This window comes from Camelus dromedarius, chromosome 12 (genome assembly GCF_036321535.1).
Source record: "Camelus dromedarius isolate mCamDro1 chromosome 12, mCamDro1.pat, whole genome shotgun sequence".
In the NCBI taxonomy this organism is placed as follows: domain Eukaryota; kingdom Metazoa; phylum Chordata; class Mammalia; order Artiodactyla; family Camelidae; genus Camelus; species Camelus dromedarius.
Genome location: NC_087447.1, coordinates 40,203,194 through 40,226,988, shown reverse-complemented (window position 1 = coordinate 40,226,988; position 23,795 = coordinate 40,203,194). Strand labels below are relative to the sequence as shown.

General features: G+C 47.8%; 1 protein-coding gene across 6 annotated transcripts in view; it reads left to right on the top strand.

Annotated features, from left to right (window-relative positions):
* MICAL2 (microtubule associated monooxygenase, calponin and LIM domain containing 2) overlaps positions 1–23,795 on the top strand; it is a 213,397-nt gene that overhangs the window by 31,845 nt on the left and 157,757 nt on the right. For all 6 annotated transcript variants that reach the window (XR_004139260.2, XM_031460007.2, XM_031460010.2 and 3 more), the window contains exon 3: positions 15,000–15,339. Coding sequence is in view for 5 of the 6 variants with exons in the window: in XM_031460007.2 (XP_031315867.2) it covers positions 15,076–15,339 (264 nt within the window). In the remaining variant the exon portion in view is untranslated. The remainder of the gene's footprint in view (positions 1–14,999; positions 15,340–23,795) is intronic.

The window sequence follows — 23,795 nt, the reverse complement described above, 5'->3', positions numbered from 1 at the left end:
GATTGAGGCATCAAGCATTTATGATGGGACTTCTGAGTGCCAGGCTTTGGGCTTAATTGTGGGGATGCAAAGGTGAGTAAGACCCAGTCCCTTTACTCCCAGGAGCTCACAGCCTGACCTGGTGGCAGGACAGGTGTGTACAGAATCACAGCTATAGTTCTAAGCATTGTCTAAATGAATCACACACTAAATGCTCTAGAAGCCCTGAGGAGAGAGTGTCACACAGAGAACATGGAACCAAGCAGGTGCTCTGGGACTGGGTATTGAGGGATGAATAGGAGATTGCCAGGCAGAGAAGGAGGCAAAGAGTTTTCCAAGTGTGGAGATATGAAAGGGCTTGATTAGGTACGTGAAAGTGAAGAGGAGTCATGGGCATGTTTTCTTCCCAGCTGATGGTAGAAGGGGTGGAATTTACAGTTGGGAGATAAGCTGAGGGAGGAGGAAGAGTTTGGAACCAGACCGTTAAGAGCTTTGTAAAGCGCTTGCTAACTATGTGAGAATTGTTGAAACATCAGTCTGGACCAGCAAGGATTCTCCAGCTATGAATTCTCCAGGCATCTGAAATACCTTTCCCTGCAGAAATGTGTGTGTGGCTCATTTTCAGACAGTGTGTGTTTATTTTCTACATTTTGTGTCTCACACATCAGTGGAGGTGCTTATTGATGGGGCTAAGGCATCAGGGCGGGACAGACCATGCTGACAGTTCATATTTAAAATGTCTCAGAATTCTCTTGCCAAATAAGCTGATAGCAAACACCCTTGTGAGTTCATGTGCAGACTGTCTCTCCAGGGACTGTTTTGCATTCCAGACAAAGCCACACAATAATTCTGTAGGAGCTGGGGATGTTGGGTAAGAAGGCTACAAAATATATATGGCTGTTTTTAAGGACAAGATTTACAGCGCAAAAATTATCGGAATGGATCATTTGCTATGAGGGTGGGCCAGAATCTTTCAAAAGCTCACCCCTTCAGAGTGGGAAGGGGAGTTGGGGAGAGAGCCCTCCAGGAACTCTGGCCTCTCCTCTCTAATGAACTCCTTGCTGAGGTCTGCCCAGGAAATCCATTCTGGAAATGGAACTTTGAGCCTGACTTACCCTTCAGGGAGACGAGGGGAGCAAAAACCCAGAGAGTGACCTTGGAGTCCAAGGCTTCTTGGTCTCGTATCACAGTCCATCTTTTGTGGCCCCTGGGTTTCATTTATTTATAAGGAAAGAGAAAATCCTTTCTGGGACAGTTGCTGTTTACTTTAGTGAATGTGTTTTTCAGAACATAACCCCAAAAGCTGAGAGAAGAGCCCAGCCTCTTCAATTCAGCCACCGCAAATGTATTACAGTGGGATGGCAGGAGACTGTCTCCCAAACCTTGATAGAAAATCCACCAGCTTGGTCACACCTTCTGTGTGGTCCTCTGTGGGGCTGCTGTCTGTTGGGGTGTGGGTCAGTGAGGGGCGTTTTGACCCACTGAATGGGGAGTGGTCAAGGCAGTCACTGGTCCTGGGATGCTTGTCCCAGCATCTCTGAGCCCACAGAAACGTGGCCTTTGAGTGTCACCTGGAGAGCCAGGCGTCCTTCCCCTCAGAGCTCAGCGGCCTGCTCACACAGGCCCACACTGCCCTCAGTGTCAGCCTCACAGCCATTACCAACAGTGAAGTTCAGTCTGCCAAGCTAATAATCTGTTCAGAAGTGGGTTCAGCATTTGAGTGTATTTTAGGGACTGGTTCTGTCCCTGTCTTATCATAGAGGCCTTGCTGTATTTACTGTCTGAAACCTTCAATGGTTTTATAGAGCTTTTGTGAAAATAGTTCATGGAGACTTCAGTTCCTCTGCACAATAAGGAAGTGGCCCAAACTGTCTTTGTCCCTCCCTTCTGCTCAGATGTCTGGACCGCCCCCCTCGTAACAGCATATTTGACATGGGCTGAGCATCCTTTGTGTGGGTCCTGGTGAAATGAAGAGAGCATTGCTCAGTGCTGTCTCACCCTGTCAGTCTCTGGCCTGCTCACTCCCTGGAGGCTGCATCTGAAAACTGTTAAGCTGTGTTCATTTTGCACATTGCCTGGCACAAGGTGACTGGTATCTATGGGATGAATATAGGAATGAGTAAATTACCAGCAAGTAAACCCTCCCATTTTCTAGCAGAAGCAAAAGGGAGTGAAGGGCTCTCAGGCAGAGTTGCCTGGGTGTTGTCCACGATCCAGCATCCACTCCAGGGAAGATCTCTTTGGTCCTGGGCATGAAGGGAATTAGAATTCCCATCTCCTGGCTGGGCCTGGAGGAAGGGCCGAAAGATCTTTGATCCATACCCCAAAATTCCCCCTCTCAAGACTATGAGCCCTGTTTTCAGGGCTTAAAACAAACATACACACAAACAAAGAACAATACCAGCAACAAAGCATGGGAGCGCCAGCCCCAGCGGAAGCAGGGGAGAGCCCACCCCGCTGGCCACCCCAGCTTGCCCAGCCCACCCCTGCTTGGCTGAATGTCCCATCCTTGGACACGTCTCCCAGCAGCCTCCAGATGTGTGTCCTGGTTTTGTCAGGCTGCTTCTCTGCAGCACAGGGTTTTTCACGTTTAAATCACAGATCCTGGCTTCCCAAGTGTGTTGACATGTCAGTAGGTTTTGAACAGCCCATTAGGCTTTTCTGACTCAGGCGGGGCTCACCCGCCCATGCAGGTGCACACACCTGCTCGTAAAGGCTGAATGCAGTTTACAGGCCCTTGTGTGGAGACTGGGGAAATGGGCGTGGCCAGCTGAACTGCCAGCTGGGTGAGCACCTTAATGGAAGAAACAGGCAAGCATCTCTCCTTCCCCTGCCCTGGGCACACCTGCACAGAGGCCAGCTGACTGCCCAGATCCAGGGAGGTATTATTTACATTGCTAATAACATTAATGACAATGTAAACAACAAAGCATATGTAATTGTGTCTCAGGAAATCAATCCTGAAGTTAAAGGCCTATAATTCAAATGAAAAATTTTGGCAGTCTTATAAGTGAACTCGAAAGGGGGTACAATGTAAGCTGTTCCATTCCTCCTGAAATAAATTCTTACCACTAAATGTTCATTCATTCAGCAAACATGTACTACTTACTAGTAGCAGACACCACACTGACACCAAAATTACAAAGATAAAAATCAGTTGACAATTCGTTAATGGGTGAATTAGTCCAAAAGGGACATAATACAAAAAGTTGAATTATTGGAATCTAAAATATTGATTGAATGCCATCTGCATAATTGGAACTGAGCTGAGTACTGTGGGAAATAGAACAGAAACAAAAGACACTGACCTTTTCCTTAAGAAGTTTATACACTAATTGTCCAGACAAGATTAGTGCACAAAACTATGTTGGGTTCAAGGCTAAATGAGCTGCTTAATGGCTGGCTCTGTGCCCCGTAAGACCCTTGTGTTATAACTGTCTCCCCACTAGATGGGAATTTCCCAGATACTGGGGAGACAGATTTAGTTCCCCTGGTATCCAGAGTGCCTAGCAAGGCCCTGTACAGGGTAGGTTCTCAGTAAATGGCATGAGTGGAATTGAATGAGTTAGTGATTCTGGAACCTGGCTGGGCTGCAGAATTCCCTGAGGACTTAAAAACAGTTTTCCCCTTGGATCTTAGATTCTGTTTGGGAGAGGGCCCAGGAAGCTGTATTTTTGGATACTTCCTAGTGAATCTTTTGGTGTAGAATCAGGTTTAGTGACCTTTGGCATAGACTCTGGGAGTTTGAAGAAGGCATGGGAAAGAAAGGTCAGTGCTGGTTGGGGAAGTTTTTGTGCCTAAAAACTCCAGCTCATCCCTTAAGGTCCAGCTCTGGTGCCACTTCTTCTGTGAACTTCCCTCCAGGCTGTCAGTCCTTCCATCTCCCATCTCTGTGTCCACATGTCTTGGTACCCACCTCTTACCAATAATTGTTATTTAAAATTGATTCTCTGAGTAGACTGTGATGATAGCACATAGTAGGTTTTCAGTTAGTACTATGGGTCCTGACATAGCTTCAGAGGATGGGTAAGATTTGAGCAGGGGTGGGAGGAGGAAGGCAGAGGCTGGACATGGAGCATTCAAGGGGCCAGTCTGATGTGGCTACAGGGGAGCCCTGATGCCTTTGGGAACTGAGCCTAACCAGGAAGAGGAGGCTGCCTGAAGGAGGCTGATGAACCCATCAGGGGAGTTTGGGCTTATACAGTGGGGTGCTGGGAGCCCTGAGGGCTTTAGGAAGAGGGTGGGCTGGTGCCGGCCAGCAAGGTGGGAAGAGGAAGATGGGAAGTGGAGATTAGTTAGGAGGCTCCTGTGGTAATTCTGGTGGTGGTTAGAGATACAGGGCTGTCACAGTTCAAGTCACCACATAGCCTAAATTTTGTGGTTGCTCTTGATTGGATTCTACCGACAAGCAGCGGTTACTGAGCATCTACCATTGCCAGAGGCACAGGTGCCAGGCCCTGGATGCGCACCCCCTAGCATCAGAGAGCTTGCAGCCCGGGGAGGCAGGCAGACCTGCAGGTGGTTCAATGTGCTGGTCTGTGTGTTCCCATCACTGGCACCTCCACGAGTACAGTGTGGGAAAAGGGGTGTGGCGAGGCCAAGGTAAGACTTCAAAGTACAGTGCAGCCAAAGAAACTCTCTAGTTGGCGTCACTGAGCTTCATCCTCATGGAACCCAGTGCGGCCAGGACTGTTATTATCTCCATTTTATGGACAAAGAGACTGAGGTTCAAAGAGGTTAGGTAACTCACTCAGGCTCACACACCTCGTAGGTGGTGGCTCAGGTTTGTAACACGTCTGCCTGACTCCAGAGTCCACACTGGGACCTCTGACACTCTGTTGCCTCTGATGTTTCAGCCCTAAAGCTGACTGGGTTTTCACCAAGTAAACAGCATCTCGACAGGCTTTCTACATGGAGGGACCAGCATAAGCAAAGGCACAGGGAGGGAAGCCAAGAAGAGTTGGCTTTGTCATGGAACTCCAGAGGGCTCAGTAAGTCTAGAGTCTTGGGGAAGGGGTGAGGGGCAGGCTGGAGAGCAGGCAAGGGGCAAATCATGAAGGTGGTTTTTGTTTTGCTCTGCTAAGATGTTTGGATCTCGTCCTGAAGATGGTCAGGGAGCTGCTGAAGGATTTGAAATAGAACAAAACCTGACCAGGTGTGCACTTCTGGTGGAAATATCTCTCTGGCAGCAGCTGGAGAGAAAGGCTGGTGTATTGGAGGGAGGACACAGGAAAGGCATTTAGGAGGAGAATTCGAGAGTTGATGTGAGAGCAGGGAGGATGGACGGGAGGCAGTGGTTAAGGCTATTGAGGACCTAGTGCTTGGTGACTGGCTGGCTCCTCCAGATGAGGGGAAGAGGGCAGAGAAGGTGACTCCAAGGGTTTGGCGTGTCTGGCCATAGATGGTGCTGGTCACTGAGGTTAGGGAGGCAGGGGACGTGAGGGCAGGAGGTAAACTGCCTACACATGAGGTCTCTGTAAGAGAGTTGGGGAAAGCATGTAATTGGCAGTTGAATACAGGCCTGGAATGGAATGCAGCAGGGAGGTTCAAGACAGGGGGATAAGCCTGATGGGTCATCGGGACATAGATATTGGTTGAACTGTGGGAGAGTTGAGGTCCTTGAGAATGAGACGAGGGTGAAGATCAGAACCTTGGAAAATTTCAGGGGAATTCAGAGAGAGGTATTTGCACGGACTGAAAATAGGAAAGACCATGAGAAAGATAAGCTCTGATAAGTGACAGTTGGTTTTAGCAACAGAGTTGGTGGTGACCTTGGACATAGTGCCTGGGGTGGGCTAGGTGTGTGGGTGGGAACAAGACTGTGATGGATTGGAGAGTGAGTGGAGGTTGGAGGTGAAGAAGTGGACATTGCCAGGCTGGACTCTTCTATTGGGCATCTAGACTGTGGAGGAAAGGAGGGAGGGTACCATTTTATTTTGTCCACTAAGAACAAATATAATTCTAACTGTGGTTGCATTTGTGCACATTTTTGAGACTGACTTCACAATGATAAATTCACACATCAGAAAAAGAAAAACTTTCGTTGGGCAATGAAGTCTTCTTTTTTAGCTTGAAAAACGCAGTCACTTGGCACAATTCTTCAGAATTGAGGGGGGTGCTTTGGAAGGCAGACTTCATGAGACATGACTGGGCTGTGAGCCTCTGGGGCAGGGACTGCTCTGCAGTCATCCTGGGCTCCTGGGTACAGTGTGTGTGTGAGACTTCATAGATGCTCATTAAATGTCAACGATTATTATGTTCTCAGGGATTGAACCCTCATTCATTCATTTAGCACATACTGTATAGAGAGAGCCTTGTGCTAGGAACTGGGAATAGGGAAGTAAAAAATTAATTTCAGCATGGAAGAACTTACTATAACTGAGATGAGGGCAGGATACCCTGGGAAGGAGCCAACCCATTTTGGAAAGGGGTCAGGGTTAGGGAGGTGGAGAGTGTCTAGAAAGGAGCCTGGAAGGAAGACTGGGAGTTAGTGGAGGGAGGATTTGTTCACATGCACGTGCTTTTCCTAAGAACAGTAACTATGGTATATGTGTGAGGCTTACTGTTTCTGCAAGTGGGGAAGCTTCTTTGCCTTGCAACAGGGGTCTCCCAGCATCAAAAGGATTCATACCCAGTGTCTCTGAAATTGATGTTAGTCAATGAAAAATATGCCAAGCTCCGACTTTGAGGGGCAGAAGTCTCATCTAATTACACGGCCAGTGTTTCCCCTCATTTGAGCCTGATGCCATGTCCAACAGCCCTGGGCTGATCGGGACCTGCCCTCAGGGAGCTTTTAGGAAATCTGTGCACTGCAGGGAAGAATGCTCCCTGCTTTCAAGGAACTGCAGTCTGCTGGCTGCACTGTACAGGCACCGTCAGAATACAGGAGTGTTCTCCCCAGGCAGTGGATGGTAGGCCCTGGGAGCTAAGACCAGGGAGCCTATACCTAACCTTCCCTGCCATGTTGAAGCAGTTTTTACAGGTGCCAGGTAGGGGAGGAACAGCCTTGGTGGGGTTGCCTGGAGAAAGCAGAACAAGAAATGTAAATTTGGAATTTGTCAGGGTGGAGCTTCTAAGGCTTCCTGGAGTCAAATGAGATTTGGAAGGAAGACTGAGAGAAGCCTAGATGACTTACAGAAAAAAAATAAGAAATTAGGCCATTGAGCCAAATAAAAAAAACAGCAAGATTCTTTCACTATTTATTTTGCTTATTACATTTTAATTCGACAGCATTTTAGAAAATTAGCTTCATTGTTAATTAGGCCACAAACTCTATAGCCTGGCCTTGGATAGCTCCCACTATATAGGATGGGGATAGTTGTGGTTTGAATGTATTTATTTATTTTTTATTGTGAAAAAATATACATGACAAAATTTACCAATTTAACCATTTTTAAATGTTAGAATTCAGTGGCATTAAGTACATTTCACGTTGTTGTGCAACCATCACCACCATCCATCTCCAGAACTTTTTCATCACCCCAAAATGAAACTCTGTCCCCATTAAACATGTCCTCCCTCAGCTCCAGGTAACCAGCCTTCTACTATTTGTCTCTATGAATTTGCTTATTCTAAGTACCTCCCACCGTTGGTTGTGAGATAGGCGGGCCTCCTAGAAACTGAAGTTTAGAATTCGCGGTCCTGCCTGGCACCCACTGTGTGATGAAAGTAGTCCGGGGTGTGTACAGAATAGGCTGCTGAGGTTTTGTTGGTAACATGTGCTTGGTGTGTGTGCTGAGATGTATATTATTTTGGGAACTCCTGCCCTTTAACCAGGTACGCAGAATTCTTTCTTGTGGGGTTGACTGGCAAGGGGACTGGGGCACAGCTGAGTTTGGATCAGAGGCTCTTCTGGTCTTCCCCATTCCCCGGCACAGCTCTCTGGAAAGGGACCTGCCTCACTGGACTTGAAGGTCCCTGGTCCAGAGAGCAGAGGTATGGGAGGAATGCAGCCTTTGGGGGGCATCTTGTCCCTCACCTGTTGGAATGTAAGCCATTAAATTTAATTCATTAAATTAGCAGCATCAAGGCTTCTTACAGAATGGCCCTTTCTTTTCTGGAGAAAAAAGGCACTGCTGGTGTGGCTGGAGCGGTGCAGGCTGAGGAAGAGAGGAAACACGAGACCAAGCTAGTCTCGTCAGGGCGGGAAGACTCCACGCTTGGAGTGCGTACATAGGAGGGAGTTATAAAATCATGTGCGCTTCCAGTAGAAAATCTGGGAAATATAGAAAAGTATTAAGCTACAAATAAATCATCTGAAATAGGACACACACACAAACACACGACCACTGTTCACGTTTGGCTTGTTTCCTTTCTCTTCTAGGTATTAGTCTAAGGAATAGGGGTCATACTGAGTACCTGAATTTGTAGCCTGCTCTTTTCACTCTGATTTAGGGCAGAAGCCTTTTCCAAGGATTAAATGTCCTGATAAATATTATTTTAAAAGGACTGCCTAATACTTTATTGTTTGGTTGTACCATGACTTTTGAAGCCACACCCTGTAGTTGACATCTGTATGCTCTCGGAGCCTGAAAGAACTTCAGAGACAACAGAGTATAACCCACTTAGTTTACACAGTGGCTTCAGAAAAGGCAGGGGATATTATTTCCACCTACATGGCTCATATTAGTCTGTGGCTAAGAGTGTGGGTTTTGAAGTGAGATGAAACTGGGCTCATTTCACAGCATGGCTGCTCAATAACCTTGGCATAGGGAAGGGGTTACCAGCCTCCTGTGAATCTGCCTCCTCGTCTGTCAGACAAGGATGGTTAAGTGAGACCATGGATGTAAAGGGTCTGGGACAGGGGCTGCTACCCTGTGAGCAGCTGAACAGTGCGGTTGGTGCTTTTCTGATGAGGCTCAGTTTCCTCGTGCCCAGGCCAGAGTTCTGACACACTCAAAGGCTTTACTTCTCCTAGAAGGTTCTTAGAGGTGGGCTTAGCAGTACAGAGATGAGGGGCACTGGCCAGAAATCATTATGGAAAAAATTTTAAATTTGTATGTGTTTGTGTCTGTACATGCAAACACTCATGCGTGTGTATATATACACACACACACGCATATATGCAGCACATATACACCCAGGCATATATACATACATTTATATACATACACACATATATATGCCTACATGAACATAAACACATACACATAGCAACCACATGTGGCAAATTTATACTTGCATTACAGGAAAGTGAGATGAGCAAGTTCTGGAATTGCTCCTCCCACCCCAAAGTCCTTGCTTATTACAGAGTAGGAACAGAAAGAGAAGGAATCACTGTACCCCATAGACTTGTTGTGAGGGCTTCTCAGGGTAACGTAGGTGAACGAGCCGAGCCTGCAGTGGGCATCTGATGACGTTGGCCTCCTTCCTGGCACTGTGACTGGTCAGCATACAGGTCTCTGACTCATGGGGTGAGGGTGGGGGGAGGGCAACCTCAGGTCGTCCTGGGATCTGTTACTGTGAGTGATTCCACAAGAAAATGGATGGAGGTAAGGATGTGGGAATGTGTGAGGTCATTTCAAGCCAGGGCAGTGGAGTCAACTTGCTATTGAAATAGAGTGAGGAGAGAGCTGGGGATGGAAGGGCAAGACCACAGGACCTTGGACTCTCCAAGGAGGAGCCACATGGAAGGCCAGGGACTGCAGTGGACTTCGAGCCTCTTTCCTGAGCTTCATGCCTTGGGGCATCAGAGGCAAAGGGCAGTGTCCAGGCCCTGCTGCAGGCCGGGAACTTGGTTGGGCTTTCACAGCACGGCTCTTGAATGAGTTTTTGTTAGCCTTTCCAGGGAGGGCTCCGGATGGTGTGTGGAAGAAGGCTGCGTGTATGGGTTCAGCCTGCATGGAAGGGACTTTGACTTCCTGTGGGTGATCTCAAGGCCTAAAATCAGGAGCTGGGAGAACCCTTTGGAGAGATAGCATTGATCTCCCTGGAGAATGACTAACAGGAGTCATCTCATGGAGGCTCTGTTCCAGTCAGTGGAGGCAGGGATGGGACAGGCTGCCCTAGGAGGTGGTGCGTGCTCCACTCTGGAAGGTGACCGAGGGGAGGCTGGGGACCCCAGGCTGGAAGGAGATTACAGGGAGGACGAGGGGGCCCTTCCAGCCCCGTCCCAACCCTGGGAGTTGCTCCTTTAGGTTCAGTTGGGTACCACGTGCCAACCTGATGGAAAGCCAGGCCTTCCTGGGCCAGGTAAGAAGATGATGTCTGCACACATCACCTGAGAACTAGGTGTTCTGCCCGTGCTGGGCTCTGCATTTCCCACTGCCTTGGACCTGGCTGGCTCCTGCCACAACTCAGGTGTTGGATCCAAATAGCCACGACTGAGATTCTTCTGTGTGCAAGGTGCAGAGCTATGGGGTTTAGCCTTTCCAACACCCTGTGAGTGCATAGGGGTGAAGACCCCCATCTCACTGCCAAGGAAACTGAGTCCTGCCCCATGGTCCCTTGGGGAGGTAAGCCTGAGAGATGGTAAGTTTGAATGGGGGGCTTGGCAGTGGAAATGGTGAGAGGGTTTGGTTTGTTGATTGTGTTTATCTTGAAACACGTCCTGTCTGTGAGCCTTGAGGGTGGGGTTGAGGGCTGTGCTTTCCTCAGGCAGCTTGGAGGGAAGGTTCTGCCCAGGGTCCTTCCCAGCCCTCCTTAAGTTTTTATAGAACTCCGTCTTTTATCCACTGCCCTGTCACACTGTTTGATGCCATTTAGCAGGTGACAAGGCCCAGGGAAGGCAAAGGTGTGGGAGTCCCAAATGTGAGGGCATCAGAAACTCTTGGGTCAGGAGGCTCACCTGTCATTTTGAGAGCTACTCAGGACTCTGCATGAACCTTGAACTTGTCTCCCAGATGTCATAGGCTGAGTCCATTACCAAAGCTGACAATCTGAGGCCCTGAGTTAATTTGTAGCAGCCAGAGGCAGGGAAAGGGAATTGCTTTGTGACTCATAAAGTCCCATAGGCAGAACCACAAATAAGGGACTCCAGTTGGCAAAAACCACATTGCTTCAAGGCTATTCTTGGAAATGAAAGCATCACATCTTGTTTCTTCCCAGAAAATGCAGAAACCTTTCATATTTCTGGGTAGTTGGTTTTATTTATATTTCATATCAAACTCTAAAAAGGGAACAGCCGGGTGATGGTTGACAAGGAAGACTAACAAGAGCTGTTACCCAGGATCCTCTGGTTTAACTAACCTTTGACCTTCTTTTGGGGAAAGAGAGGGGTATCTAGCAAAATATTACATTCCAGCTCCTGGAAGCCCAGACTCAGACTCATGGCGTCCTTCTCAGTCAGCCTTTCTAGTTCATTCACAAAACTACCTTGTACCACAGATGTTTTCAGTTTATTACCCAGACTTCCTCGAATGAGGTTCCTCACGTTATATATGGGGAGCTTAAACTCAGAAGTTGAGCAAGTTGTCCACGGCTACACCAGCTAGGAAGTGGTTTTGAACATAGATCTTCCAAATTGAAAGCCCACGGCCTCTAATTTTAAAGCATACATAATTCCTTGACCTGGGAAGCTAGTTCCAGTGGTCATCAATTGTGTTCCTTTTTCTCTTCCTTTTGGTCTAATGATGCTTGAGCCATTTGATGAATAGTAGTGAGTGCTGATTATCACGTAGTCTCCATGTGCTAAATACATCACACACGTGACTGAATATATTCCTTTCCAACCTAGGAAGTGAGTACTTGTATCCCCAATTAACAGATGAGAAAACAGACTGAGATAGACTAGATAACGTGCCTAGCATCACACAGCCAGCAAGGCCTTGAGACCAGATTCACACCCGAGTTGGCCAGGCTCTAAATATTCGAATGCTCTTCTGTGAGGAAACCTAACTCAGCGTGGGTGTTAGAGTCATCTCTAAGGTCTTCGGCTTAAATTGGAAAGCAGTTTTAAAGGCTGAAACTAGACCCCTTAGGTGCAGGGAGGCAGGGCTGAGCCTGGTACGGGCTGCTGGGGCACGGGCCCAGTCAGAGCTTATCTTCTCCTGTCCGGCCATCTCCCTCCACCTCCCCTCCTCTCACTCCAGATAAGAGCTAGCTCCTGGATCTCCCACGCCCACCCAGTGCCCTCAGCACCACTTTGGCTCTTTTCCCTGGAGTCCTAAAATTAAGTTGTTCATTTTTCATTTGGAGGAGGATGGGAGGCAGCTGGGGTTGAGAGGAGACAGGTTCTTCTGGTTTGTAAATTATTCTCTGAGAGTCAGGTCTGGCTTGATACCCCTGAACAGTTCACCATTTTATACAGGGAGGAGTTGGTGACTTAAAGAATTGATTTATGAAACTCTTTTTCAAACTGGTGCATTCCCCAGATTCAGATCCGCCCCAGGTGATGGCTTCAGCATGCATTTCCACGTCTGCTCAGTGCTTCGTAGGGCCAGGCTCTGCCATCACTTGTGTGTCTTTCCTTCCACAGCAACTCTGCAAGGTGCGGACTATTGTCCGTCCCTTACAAAAGGAGAAACTTGAGACTAGGGCTTCCGTGGCCTGTGTGAGGCCACACGGGCAGGGAGGCATCAAGCTGAGCTCTGGACGCAGGCTTCAAGAGCCGTCAGCACCTGTGGCTTTCTCTGTACTACCTGCCCATCCCTGGAAAGGCCTGCAGGGTGCCAGTGGGACTCAAGTAGTTTTGTAGTCATCCATCAGCCCCTGCATCCCTTGCTCAATCCCAGGCACAGAAATGCTTCCAAAGCTAGATAAAGGTTGAGGATGTTAATACACCCTGAAAAGCAAACTCCTCTTGTTCTATGTTTATGCTCCCTGGGTGGTGAGCCCCACACATGGGGAACATGGAGACACAGTAGGAGGCAGTGTTTATGTGAGCGATGCCAAAGTGAGCACTGCAGACGTTAAAGGCGCCGAGAGAGCATGTGTGAGCGAATCCGTGTCTTATCAGTGCCAGGCAAGGCACAGAGCCAGCTCTGAACCTGTTGAGTTGAGGGACCAGTGCAGCCAGGTAAGTTCTCATGGAGGATGGAGGCCTGGCCGCAGTGTGGAGCTTGGCTGGGCCTGGACCAGGGAACGTGCTATTTCTACTTCAACTGAGCCAGGCCCACTGGAAGCTCTTGGGGAAAGACGGATGGGAGGGAGGGTCCTATACTGTAGCCCGTGCCACCTCATCCCTCGGTTTCTGGGTGTCTGGTGTCTGGACAGCTTGTCTGCCCCGAGCATGCCGCCCCTCACAGGTGGTGCCCAGGCAGCGGCTGTATAACATACACGTGTGTGCTTTTCTCTTTCCCTGCCCTCCCAGCTTCTTTCCTCATTGCTGCCTCCTTCCCCAGTCTATCTCTGCCCACTTGTCTTCCCAAAGCTTTGTCTCACCCTGCTGCTCTGTCTCCTGCTCCCCACGGCCCACTAGAGAAGCCAGACCCCCTCTGTAGTCTGCCCTGGATGCCCCACCACACCTTGTCACGAGTCCTAAACTCCTGACACCTTGACCTTGCTGTCCTTTTGCAGCTCTACTGGCTCTTTCCAGACTTATACCTTCATATGGTCTCTTCCCCCATCTTCTAGTAAAATCTACTTTGTTCCTAAAATTGTAGCATTTTGGCATTTCCCTCTTGTGGCTCCTCTGGACTCGTCCAGGCTCTGTTAAACACCTCCTTCTCTAGGCTTCTATGTGCTGTGTTCATTTTTATATGTGCTTGCCTGTTGTCTTGTAATCAGCTCTTTATGGGCCTGACTTCCTCGCTAGGCCCCATCTCTGTATCCCCAGCATCTGGGGTAATGCGTGGCCCTTGCTAAGGCACCAGCAGTTGTTGCTGAATGAATGAGTAAAGGATTAAGGAAGAAGATAAACACAATTTTCTGTTTTTAGTCTTATAAGGCCAGCCTTACAATCCCCAAATGCACCCGTAATAACATTTCTGTCTGGAGAGTCAGAAGCTGCCTAGCCCGAGGGCCTGGTCTCTGTGTGCTGACCTCCTCCTGCCAGGCTGCCGTCTGGGAGAACTTGGTATGCCATATCCTCTTGTTTACAGACCCCCCCCCCCAAGCCCTCTGGCAGCTGGGCCAGCCCCAGCTCCTCCATGCTTGTCTTCTTGCACTTGCTTTGGAGTCTGGAAAAATAACTAGTGCTTTGGAAAATCAACTCTAATTTATTTTTGTTCCTTTGAAACTTAAATGACTTTCCTAAGAAAATGCCTGAGGTTAGAGTGGTGCAGAGAGAAAGGACGATGGCCAGAACCCAGGGGAGCTATTTTTGTGATGTGAATGAACCTCCATCGCATTTTTCCTTCCTTTGACCTAAGCTCTTGTTTCCAAATAGCTCTCAGCTTGCAGGACCTCATGGCGCAATGGTAGCGCGTCTGACTCCGAATAGCTCCCAGCTTGGCCTTACAAAGCACAGAGACGTTCTGTGCATCAGGAGGAGACCCATGTGTCTGCCTGTCCTTCTTTATGTCTGACTGAGGTGGGTGCTGTGCTTCTGGCAGATACAAGGAATAGAGAGACATTTTGAGAACTTGCCGTTTGTGGTCTGTATAAGGGAAAGACTCGCCTTCTGGTAACTGACAAAGGAAGACTTCAAAGTGTGACATCTTAGGATGGGTGGGATGATGGTCATGAAATCTAGGGAGGCGTGTGCTTTGATTCTGGGGGCTGTGCACCCCTGTTATGTGGTTAGGTTATATTAATATTAGTCAACCAATTTGTGGCACACAAAATTATAGGTTTTCAGTGGTACCGAGTTGAGTGTGCCTTTCTGTGTTTTGTTTGTTTTCCTTTTGCTGGTTACTGCTTCCAGAACCATCTGGCTCATAGCAAGATTGACCAGGGTATATCTTTGACAATCTGTAGTTCTTTTCAGCCAGCCAAGTGAGTGGAGTGTTGCAGAGAGAGAGATTGCCAGCAAGGCAGCCAGGTTAGAAGGTATGACTGACTGTACATTTTCTATATATTAAGTATGTTTAGTAGTCAGTGTTATGTTTCCTATGTTAATGTCTTAAAGGAGTTGCCTTTTTACCTCTCTGTACCCTCTCTGCCTCCCTGGAGCTCACCTCTACCTCCGCCTACCTTTGCAGGTGTGACGCTTCTCCGGTACTTCATGGTGTTCTCCTCCATCCTCTCCACACCACTGCTCTACGAGGCTCCTGAGACATGGGGGAAAATGAGGATGAGAAGCAGACCCAGGCCGGGCAGGTTTTCGAGAACTTTGTCCAGGCTTCCACATGCAAAGGCACCCTCCAGGCCTTCAACATCCTCACACGGCACCTGGACCTAGATCCCCTGGACCACAGAAACTTTTATTCCAAGCTCAAGTCCAAGGTGACCACCTGGAAGGCCAAGGCCCTGTGGTACAAACTGGACAAGCGCGGGTCCCACAAGGAGTATAAGCGAGGGAAGTCTTGCATGAACACCAAGGTAAGGGAAACTCCTGCTGGACGCTTCGTACCCAAGTGGGGCAGGGGGGTTGGCTTGTTGGGAGGTTAGAAAGCTGTTGCCATTTTGCTGTTCTGAGATTCTTGGTAGGTGTGTGTGTGTTTTATTGTTGGATTCAGCTGAAGGTCTCCTTTGTGTCTATGTGCCCAGCTTATCCTGGCTGGGGGCTTCCACCTTATCCTGGTGGCCTCAACAACTCTTCTTGTGTCCTCTCCAAGGCAGAGAGAATGAAGGCATGCTTGATGTTATCCTGTTTCTCCTATTACTCCTACCACTGCTTCTTCTGGTAGCTACTATTTTTTGAGCAACATTTATGGGGTAGGCACGTTCTGTACATGGTCTCCTTGAACAGCACAGTAGTCCTTTGGGTCATTTAAGAGATACGGAACCTGAGAAGTCAGTTATCTTGGCCAACGTCACACACAAGAAGGCAACCTTGATGTCTCTCATTCTAGGGCTTATGCCCTAAATTCCTTGGAGAGACCCAATTAGAGTTGTGTTTCCCTAGGAGCAAACGTTTTAGAAAGATCCCTTGACTTTAATTGGCTACAATGGTCTTTGGTTTTTACTGCCTTTTCCTCCCTCTTTCTCTTCCTCTCCACACCTCAGCATTCTCCGCCTCCCCACCCCTTCCTCTGCACACTTGGGGTTCACCCTCCACAAGCCAATCACTTCCCCCTCTGTGTGGCCATAGGCAACATTGGTGAGTGTGGGGCTGCCCAGAGCATCACATCTCTGACATCTCTGCGTTACCCCTTGCCGAATGGGTGGCCGGAAGTCCAGACTTCCCTGTGAGCCCTGGGCACGGGTCCAGGCTGTGTGTTTAGGTTAGAAGCTAGCATGCTGCATTTAGACTTCACAGGAGCCAGCTCAGCCAGAGCCCGTGGAATTCTAGTTGGGGCCAATCCTAGACAAGAGGATTGAACTCTCCATAGCAATCAGGACTGTTGTGTTTTTGTTTTGGAGATGTGGAGCCTTCGAGGCCACCGTGGGATAAGGCTGCTTCCCTTGCCTTGGGGGAGACAGCTGCCAAGCTCCTCTGAGCCTGGGGTGCACATGCTCTCCATCCAGGGCATGGGAGAGCATTCTGTCAGCCTGAAACAGCCCAATCGCTTTAGCCCAGAGCATACTAGCCATCCAGGAAGGGTCTGCCCGTAATCAGCCAAGCTTCAGCCTTATGCAGAAGAGATGAAAGCATTAAAGAAAAAACAGGGGAGAGAGGGGCAGGGCCGGTATCCTAAGTGCCACCCCCGTCCATCACCTCATTTCCGAGTTATTCTAACTTCATGGTTCATGGTTCACTGGACAGCTCTTCAGAATTCCAGGAGGGGGAAGCTTTTAACTTTCAAAGCTTCACCCTTCTCAGTAATTGTCTATGGTGGCTTTCTTTTAAAAAGGTTTCATAGAAGTCAGGTGGCTGGGTTGCAAAATGTTTTCTCAAGGAAGATTTTCAGAGCTCTTATTTCATCAGGAAATGCATTGCCCCATATACCCAACAGTGTCTAGCAGTTGAGAGACTGACTTTCTTGGTGATCTGAAGACAGACCTTTGGAGGGCGTCAGCCAGCAGAGGGAGGGCATTGGAGGGTTGACCACCATAAAGATGTCCTTTCACAAATCCCTAGCTCGTTGCCTAGCCTGTCTGGCCAGCCCCTATTTTACAAGCTTGATGACTTGAAGTGGAAAAGTCCTTACATCCTGTGGTTGGTAGGTCATCATTGATGCCTAAGATACAAAGGGAAAGAACTAATGTCTTTAGTTAGTGAGGCTGAGAAAGAGTGGTTCTTGCCCAGGAATTTTTACACCTTTTTTAGGAGGAGGAACAAAGACATTTCAAATAGGTGGTAGCTCATCTCATAAAAACTACTGAGACCCTGAAGAAAAAACACATTTGAAAATACCCTTTTTGTACGGTTGTGACTGCGTTAGGCTACTTTAGCTGTGCATTTCAGAAACTCAACTCAAACTAACCTAGACAAAACAGGGGAATGATTAAATTGTATAAACAGGAAGCTCTAGACACTCAAAGTCTTTCCTATTCTTTCTCCTTCCATCTATCTCTCGGATGGTTTGCTCTGCCTTGGCTCCGTTTTTCCCTCCTGCAAACCGTTTCTCCATGTTGTTAGCCTCTAGCTGATATCTTTATAGCTCTGTGACCCAAAAGACTAGAATCTTTCTCTTCCTGCTCAATTTGGGAAAGAATCTCAGGGAAGGATCTCTACCGGCTCACCTCTGGGCCAGATATTGTGGCAAAGCCAGGGGCGCTGGCTGCTGTCTTTGGCAGCCCTTTTAAGCATCACCTGATTGACATGAGAGAGGAGCAGGTCCCCAGGGACGTGGAGGTGGGAGATGGACAAACAGCAAGTGTCCTCTACACAACAGGTGATTGCTTGTTTGCATACTGGTTATGATACAGTCCTCTCCATTTTGGACTCACATAGATGGTTAATACTCGCTCTAAAAGCCTGGTGCTTGTACTGCTTGTTGTGAGTCAAGCAAAACAGAGAACATGGTCCTCCCTCTCTTTCGACATGAACAGACGCTGTCTTGCTCACACACCTCACTTAGGTATCCTTTGGTGGTGTAGTTTAGGCTGAGCATTAGCCGAACAAGAAATGCCAGGCATTAGTGTGCACTCGGTTGATCATTAATGCTAAGCCGTGTAAAACACAGGCGTGTCAGGTTCCAGGCACCTAGCCAGGCTCCTGGTTAGCCCCAGGTACAGGGGGAATGAACGATGTTCAGCCAGAACTACCACCTTTGTGCAGATGTGGATGCATCTCGGCACCATTGAGAGTGGGTCTGGGCCTCAGCATTTCACAAGCCTTTATCAGCTCCCATGGGGGCTAAGCACTGTACTGTTCCCTCCACGCCAACAGTGAGTGAGTGAGTGTGTGTGTGTGTGTGTGTGTGTGTGTGTGTGTGAATGGTGATGGTAGGCAGAGATTGTGACCAGAATCTGTTTGGAGAAGAAGGCCTCTGGTACAGGTAGCAGGGGACAGGGCGGGGGACTGCAGGGTCCCTAGACCAGTGGCGTAGGTGCCAGTTGCATAACCTAACTTGGGATCATTGTTAATTATTGATTATTATTTATGAGAGTTTTGCCAGGCACTTAATAATTCTTTCCCTGGGTGTGACCTCTTTGAACAAGGAAGGAGTGAACCCGGAGCGAGACAAAGATACTTTTTCGGGACTGATGTTGGCCCTGAATTAGGGTAGTGCTGGATCACATGCCACATCCAGTTGTGTAATGTTTCCGGGGAGAACAGCTCTGGGGAAAATGCAGTACATAATCTGGCGTGGGAATTACCATCATCACTAGGTCATGGAGCCGGCCGTTTATTTTATACGTACCCTGTAATGCTAGAAGGAACTTGACAGAATGTTGTGTATTTGACATTTGACAGGTGACAAACAGGGGCCCAGGAAGCTGAAACTATTCGGTAGAAGCTAGTGGGTGGCATTGCTGGGATTTGGAGTCTCTTTCCTGGTTTGCTCATACAGTCTTTGGTTCGTTCACTCATTAGGTATTTCCAATACCCAGGGTTGGCAGGGGAGATAGTTTGAAAGACTAATAATAAGTGGTTCTCATTTGAGCTTTCTATGGAGGAGACAGAAGTGTCGTAATTTCTGTATTCACTTATTTAATCATTTATGAGGTAAATGATTATCGAGCAGCTACTTTGCGTCAGGCACCTGTCTAGGCACCAATCAGTCACTTAATAGCAGTGTGGCCTTGGGCAAGTTACTGAAATCTCTGATCCTCAGTAGCAGTCTCTGTAAAATGAGGATAATAAGAGTACTTCCTTCATGGAATTACTATGAGGATTAAATAAGGCCATCTTTGTACAGTGCTTAGAATGCTGCCCAGTACATGATAAGTGATCAGTAAATGTTTAGTCATTACTATCATTAATATCCTCAGTGCTATGAGAGAGCTGTGTGCACTGTCCTGCAGGAGTATAGAAGAGCGAGGCATGACTTGGGGTAATCTGGGAATGCTTCCTGGAAGAGGAGATATGATTTGGGGCTTGGCAGACAAGTAGAAGTTTGCCTTGCATCACTGAAGGAAGAGCTGGAGGGACTATAAGTCAGAGAAACATATTCTGGGAAGAGCGTGTTGCTCATGTAATGGGCATGAAGCTGTGTGTGGGGAGAGCTTGAGAGCCTGAAAGAGCAGAATGGACACATGGCAGAGGAGACCAGGCAGGCCTCCTGGGGCCAGGCTGTGGAGGGAGGGTCTCCTCCGGGAGGGTCACTCCCTCAAACCGAGGACCTGGAGGATCATTGAGGATGAGCCTTGATTCCCAATCCAGGGTTCCTCCTCCCCCTACCCTCCAAGGGATGGCTCAGTCATCACAGGTAACCAGTTCAGACCAGAAGGCATTTGTACATCATTGCCATAAAAACACACTAGCAGGAAATGACTCATGGACTCCTGTCACCAGCAGTAGTGGAGCCAGCCGATATAATGAAAACTCTCGGGTTATCTTGTGAGAAGGAAATGTCTGGATTTTGTGAACATCCAGCAGGGCCATCCCACACTTTTTGCTCCTGACTGTGACCTTCACCTGTCTTTGGCTCCCCAGTGGTGGGTAGCCCAGGCCTGGGGAGTGCTTGTGGCCCAACTCATTACGTGGTTCCTGAGCTTCAAAGCAGAGCACAGCTGGAGTAGGGACGTAGGGTGGGAGGGGTGAAACTGGGAGGGAAGGCCGCTATCTCCAGGCCTAGATAAGCCTATCTGACATTCCCCACCTCTGAAATCACCCATCATGGCCCTTGAAGCCAGGCTCTGTTGTGCTGGCTGGGAAATGTCTAGCATCGCCTTGCCTGATACGAACAGTTGCAGACTTAATCAACAGAGCAGAGGATGGTCCCTGCGGTGCGAAATTCTGTACTGGTGGAACGAAAATCTTCCATGAACTCTGGATCTGTCTACTTACCTGACAGTGGATTTGGGCACTGCTACACTAGACACGTTTTCAAGCCCAGATTACCAATCAGAGAGTATGAATTACTACACTTGCCACTGCAGCTCTACATGGAGCATGTGGGGTTTGAGTGAATGCATGTGTTGAACGTGATATGTAAGCTTGAGGAAATTCAATTCCCGACAATATTAAACTGAGCTGGAAAAAACTCTTTTTTGGCTGTCTTCATAGGAAGTGGTTAATCCGGGTTCACTGTGGTTCATTTTACAAATACATGTATAAATAAAGGCTTCTTTGTCTTTTTAAGAAAAAACTAATTCGTTTTCCTTAATTAAAAAAGAAATGCATGCTCACGATTTAAAAATTAATTCAAGCGGGGTGAGAAAGTATTCGGTGAAAAGAAGTATCTTTTTTCTGGGAGGAGGCCCCCAAGTCTCCACCCTGAGGCAACCACTGTACCACTTCCCAGGTGCCCTTCCTGAAAGTCTCTACGTGTGTGAGCATGTGCGTGTGTACGAGCGTGTGCACATGTGCATCCTTCTTCCTATTATTAAATGGAAAATATTTTTACACATTTGTTGTGAACTTTTTTCCACTTAAAAATATATCTTGGAGATTGTTTTGTATCAGTATGTGAGGATCTAATCATTTTATTATTTGCATGGCTTTTTATGGCTTCCCATTTTATGGCTCCATCACAATTTATTTAACTGCTTAGGTTGTTTCCAGTCTGTTGCTGTTTAAAATAGTGCCGCAGTACACTTCCTCATATGTACTTTGTATGCACGTGAAAGCACGTCTATAGGATAGATTGTGAGAACTTCGGGGTCCAAGGGTGTGTGCATTGCATTGACAGTGTTACAGGCATTGTCAAGATCCTGTCCATGGAGGTCCTTGCAGGGGACACTCCCACCAGTAGTGCAGGAGAGTGACAAGAAGAGTCCTGCTTGAGAAGGGAGCTACCATGGTGGGCTGTTGCCCACTTGGATTTCCTTGGCTTGGCTGAGTGGGCATTGGGATGGACATCCTTTGAATCCTGGAGTCTGGGCTGGGTGGCTTTGAATGGGGCCACTGAGTGAAGAGCAGTCCGGTAGCAATATGGAAGAGATTGTCACCACCCCCATAACGATCATAATCACAATTTAATTACTGTTACCACGCAACAAATGCCTACTGCTTTATAGTTTCACATACATGATCTCATTAATACGATTGCTTTATCTGTAAAAGGTGAATGCTTTTTAAAAGAAGAACAAATACAAGTGTATGCTGTCTTCAGAATTTCATAATGGTGGGAGCTTTTAGAGCTCTGGCCATGGAAGATCTATATTCTTTGTGCTGAACTGGGACCCCTTCCTGGCCTAGCTACTTTGTTCTCTTTATGATTCAGTTTAAATTAGTGTCACCTCCTCCAGGCAGCCTGCCATGATCTCTTTTCTACTTCCCCTTCTTTTATTTCATCCCCCTTTGGATTTGGTGCCCCCAGGGGATCCCATCCCAGGCTCTGGTCCTATCACTATCCTGCTGATCGGTGCCCCTCATTGACTGCTTTTTGGTCCCCTTCCACTCACCTTGAGCTCCATAAGGAGAGGAACCGTACGTATCTGGCTCATCCTTGGGTCTGAAGCACCCAGCACAGTACTTGGCACAGGGAAGGTGCTCAGGAACTAAATGAATGAACTATGTAGCTGAGGAGGCTTCTTTCTGAAGCTGTACTGGTGAGTCCTGGTATTGCCAAGCCTCGATAGTGGGTTTACAGAAGCTGGGACCAGCCAATCCCTTATTTCCTTATTCAAGCGTCTGTCCAGATTTGCATCTGAGTATTGCTCCCTGAGCATCCTCTCCCTGTGATGCAAGATGATGGTCACAGGCTTGTCTGCGCCTTGACTAACATCTGGCTGTTCATGGAGCTTTCAAGAGGGACAGGGAAATTGGCCAGTAGGCCTGTGAGGCTGAAGGGCTGCTGGGCCTCCTTTTTCTTGGCAGAAAAAAAGAAAAACCTCTGGCAGTTCCTGGCCCACCCAGGGTTGCACAAGGCCTTAGGGAATCTCTGGCCAGGATTATCCAAATTAATGTGTACCACTGGGCAGGGCAAGAGGAAATCATGAAGCAGTTTCATGCTCTGCTTCCCAGACTGGAAGGTGTCCCCTGGCTTCCCTCGTTCCTGCTCATTGGAGAAGCTCTTGCTCTGCTTTGCTTTTTTTCACAATAAAAAATGTCTTGGAGATCAGTATAGTCCATGGCAGGGGATTTTTCCACTTAGTGTGAATATATCTGTCTACCTCTTATCAGCTGGGTGGGGTACCAGGCTGAGTTCAGCCTTCCTGCCATAGGGCAGGTCCTACCCGCTTCACCGGGCCCTGCATTCAGGTTGTTCTCCCCTCTGAGTCAGAAAGGATTGCCCTTAGCTGCAGGTAACAGAGACATAAACAAATAAGGGCTTATTTTTTAACCAGATGTCAAGAGAACGATGGTGACTAGAAATTCAGTAGCTATATTCTCTGTGACTCTCTGAGCCAGTGCTGTCCAATAGAAATGTAATGTGAACTACCTATGTGACTTAAACATTTCTAGCAGCCACATTTTTAAAAGTGGTGAAAAGAAATGGTGAAATTGATTTTAATAATGTATTTCATGTAACATGATATATCCACAATATTATCATTTCAGCACGTAGTCAATATAAAAAATTATTACTGAGATATTTTACATTCTTTGTGTGTGTGTGTGTTAAGTCTCTGAAATTCTGTGTCTTTTACAGCTCCACTCAATTCAGACTAGCCACATTTGAAATGCTCAATAGCCACATGTGACTAATGGCTGTTGAATTGGATAATGCAGCTCTAGGCTTTTCCTCATACTTGTCACTTTGTAGTCACAAGGTGGTTGCTGCAGCTCCAGCCATCATGTCTGGTTTTGAGGCAGAAAGAAGGTAGAAGGGGCTGCTCTAGCTACATATATTGCTTTATCACATAGACAGAAGTATTTCCAGAAACCCCATTAAAATATAAATAAGCTCCATGGGGCAGGAGTTTTTATCTATATAGGTTTTGCTGATATTCCAGCACTTAGAATAATGCCTAATGAACAGTAGGTATTTATTGTGGGTTTTCTTCAAAAGCAGATTCTCAGAAGGTGAAGTGCAAGATGTTTATTAGTAATTAACACCTGTGAAAGCAGAGACCTGAAGGAGTGAGGCATGAGCTTGTGGCTCTGTGAGGAAAGAGGATTCTGGACAAAGGGAACAGCCTCAGGTGCAGAGTTGCTGACAAGCGAATGTGCTCGGTATATCATCAAAACAGCAGGGAGACCAATGTGGCTGGAAAGAGCCAGGCCCGTGTGGTAAGATCTAGGTCCAGAAAGCACCACAGGAGGGACTTTGTCTTTTACTCTGAATGAGATGTAAGGCCCTGGAGGTGGCTGAGCAGAATCACATGACCTGACTTCCTCACAGGAGGACTTGTTTACCCTTGGCGATGAAGGAGGGAAAGGTAGACTGGGGTCTCTC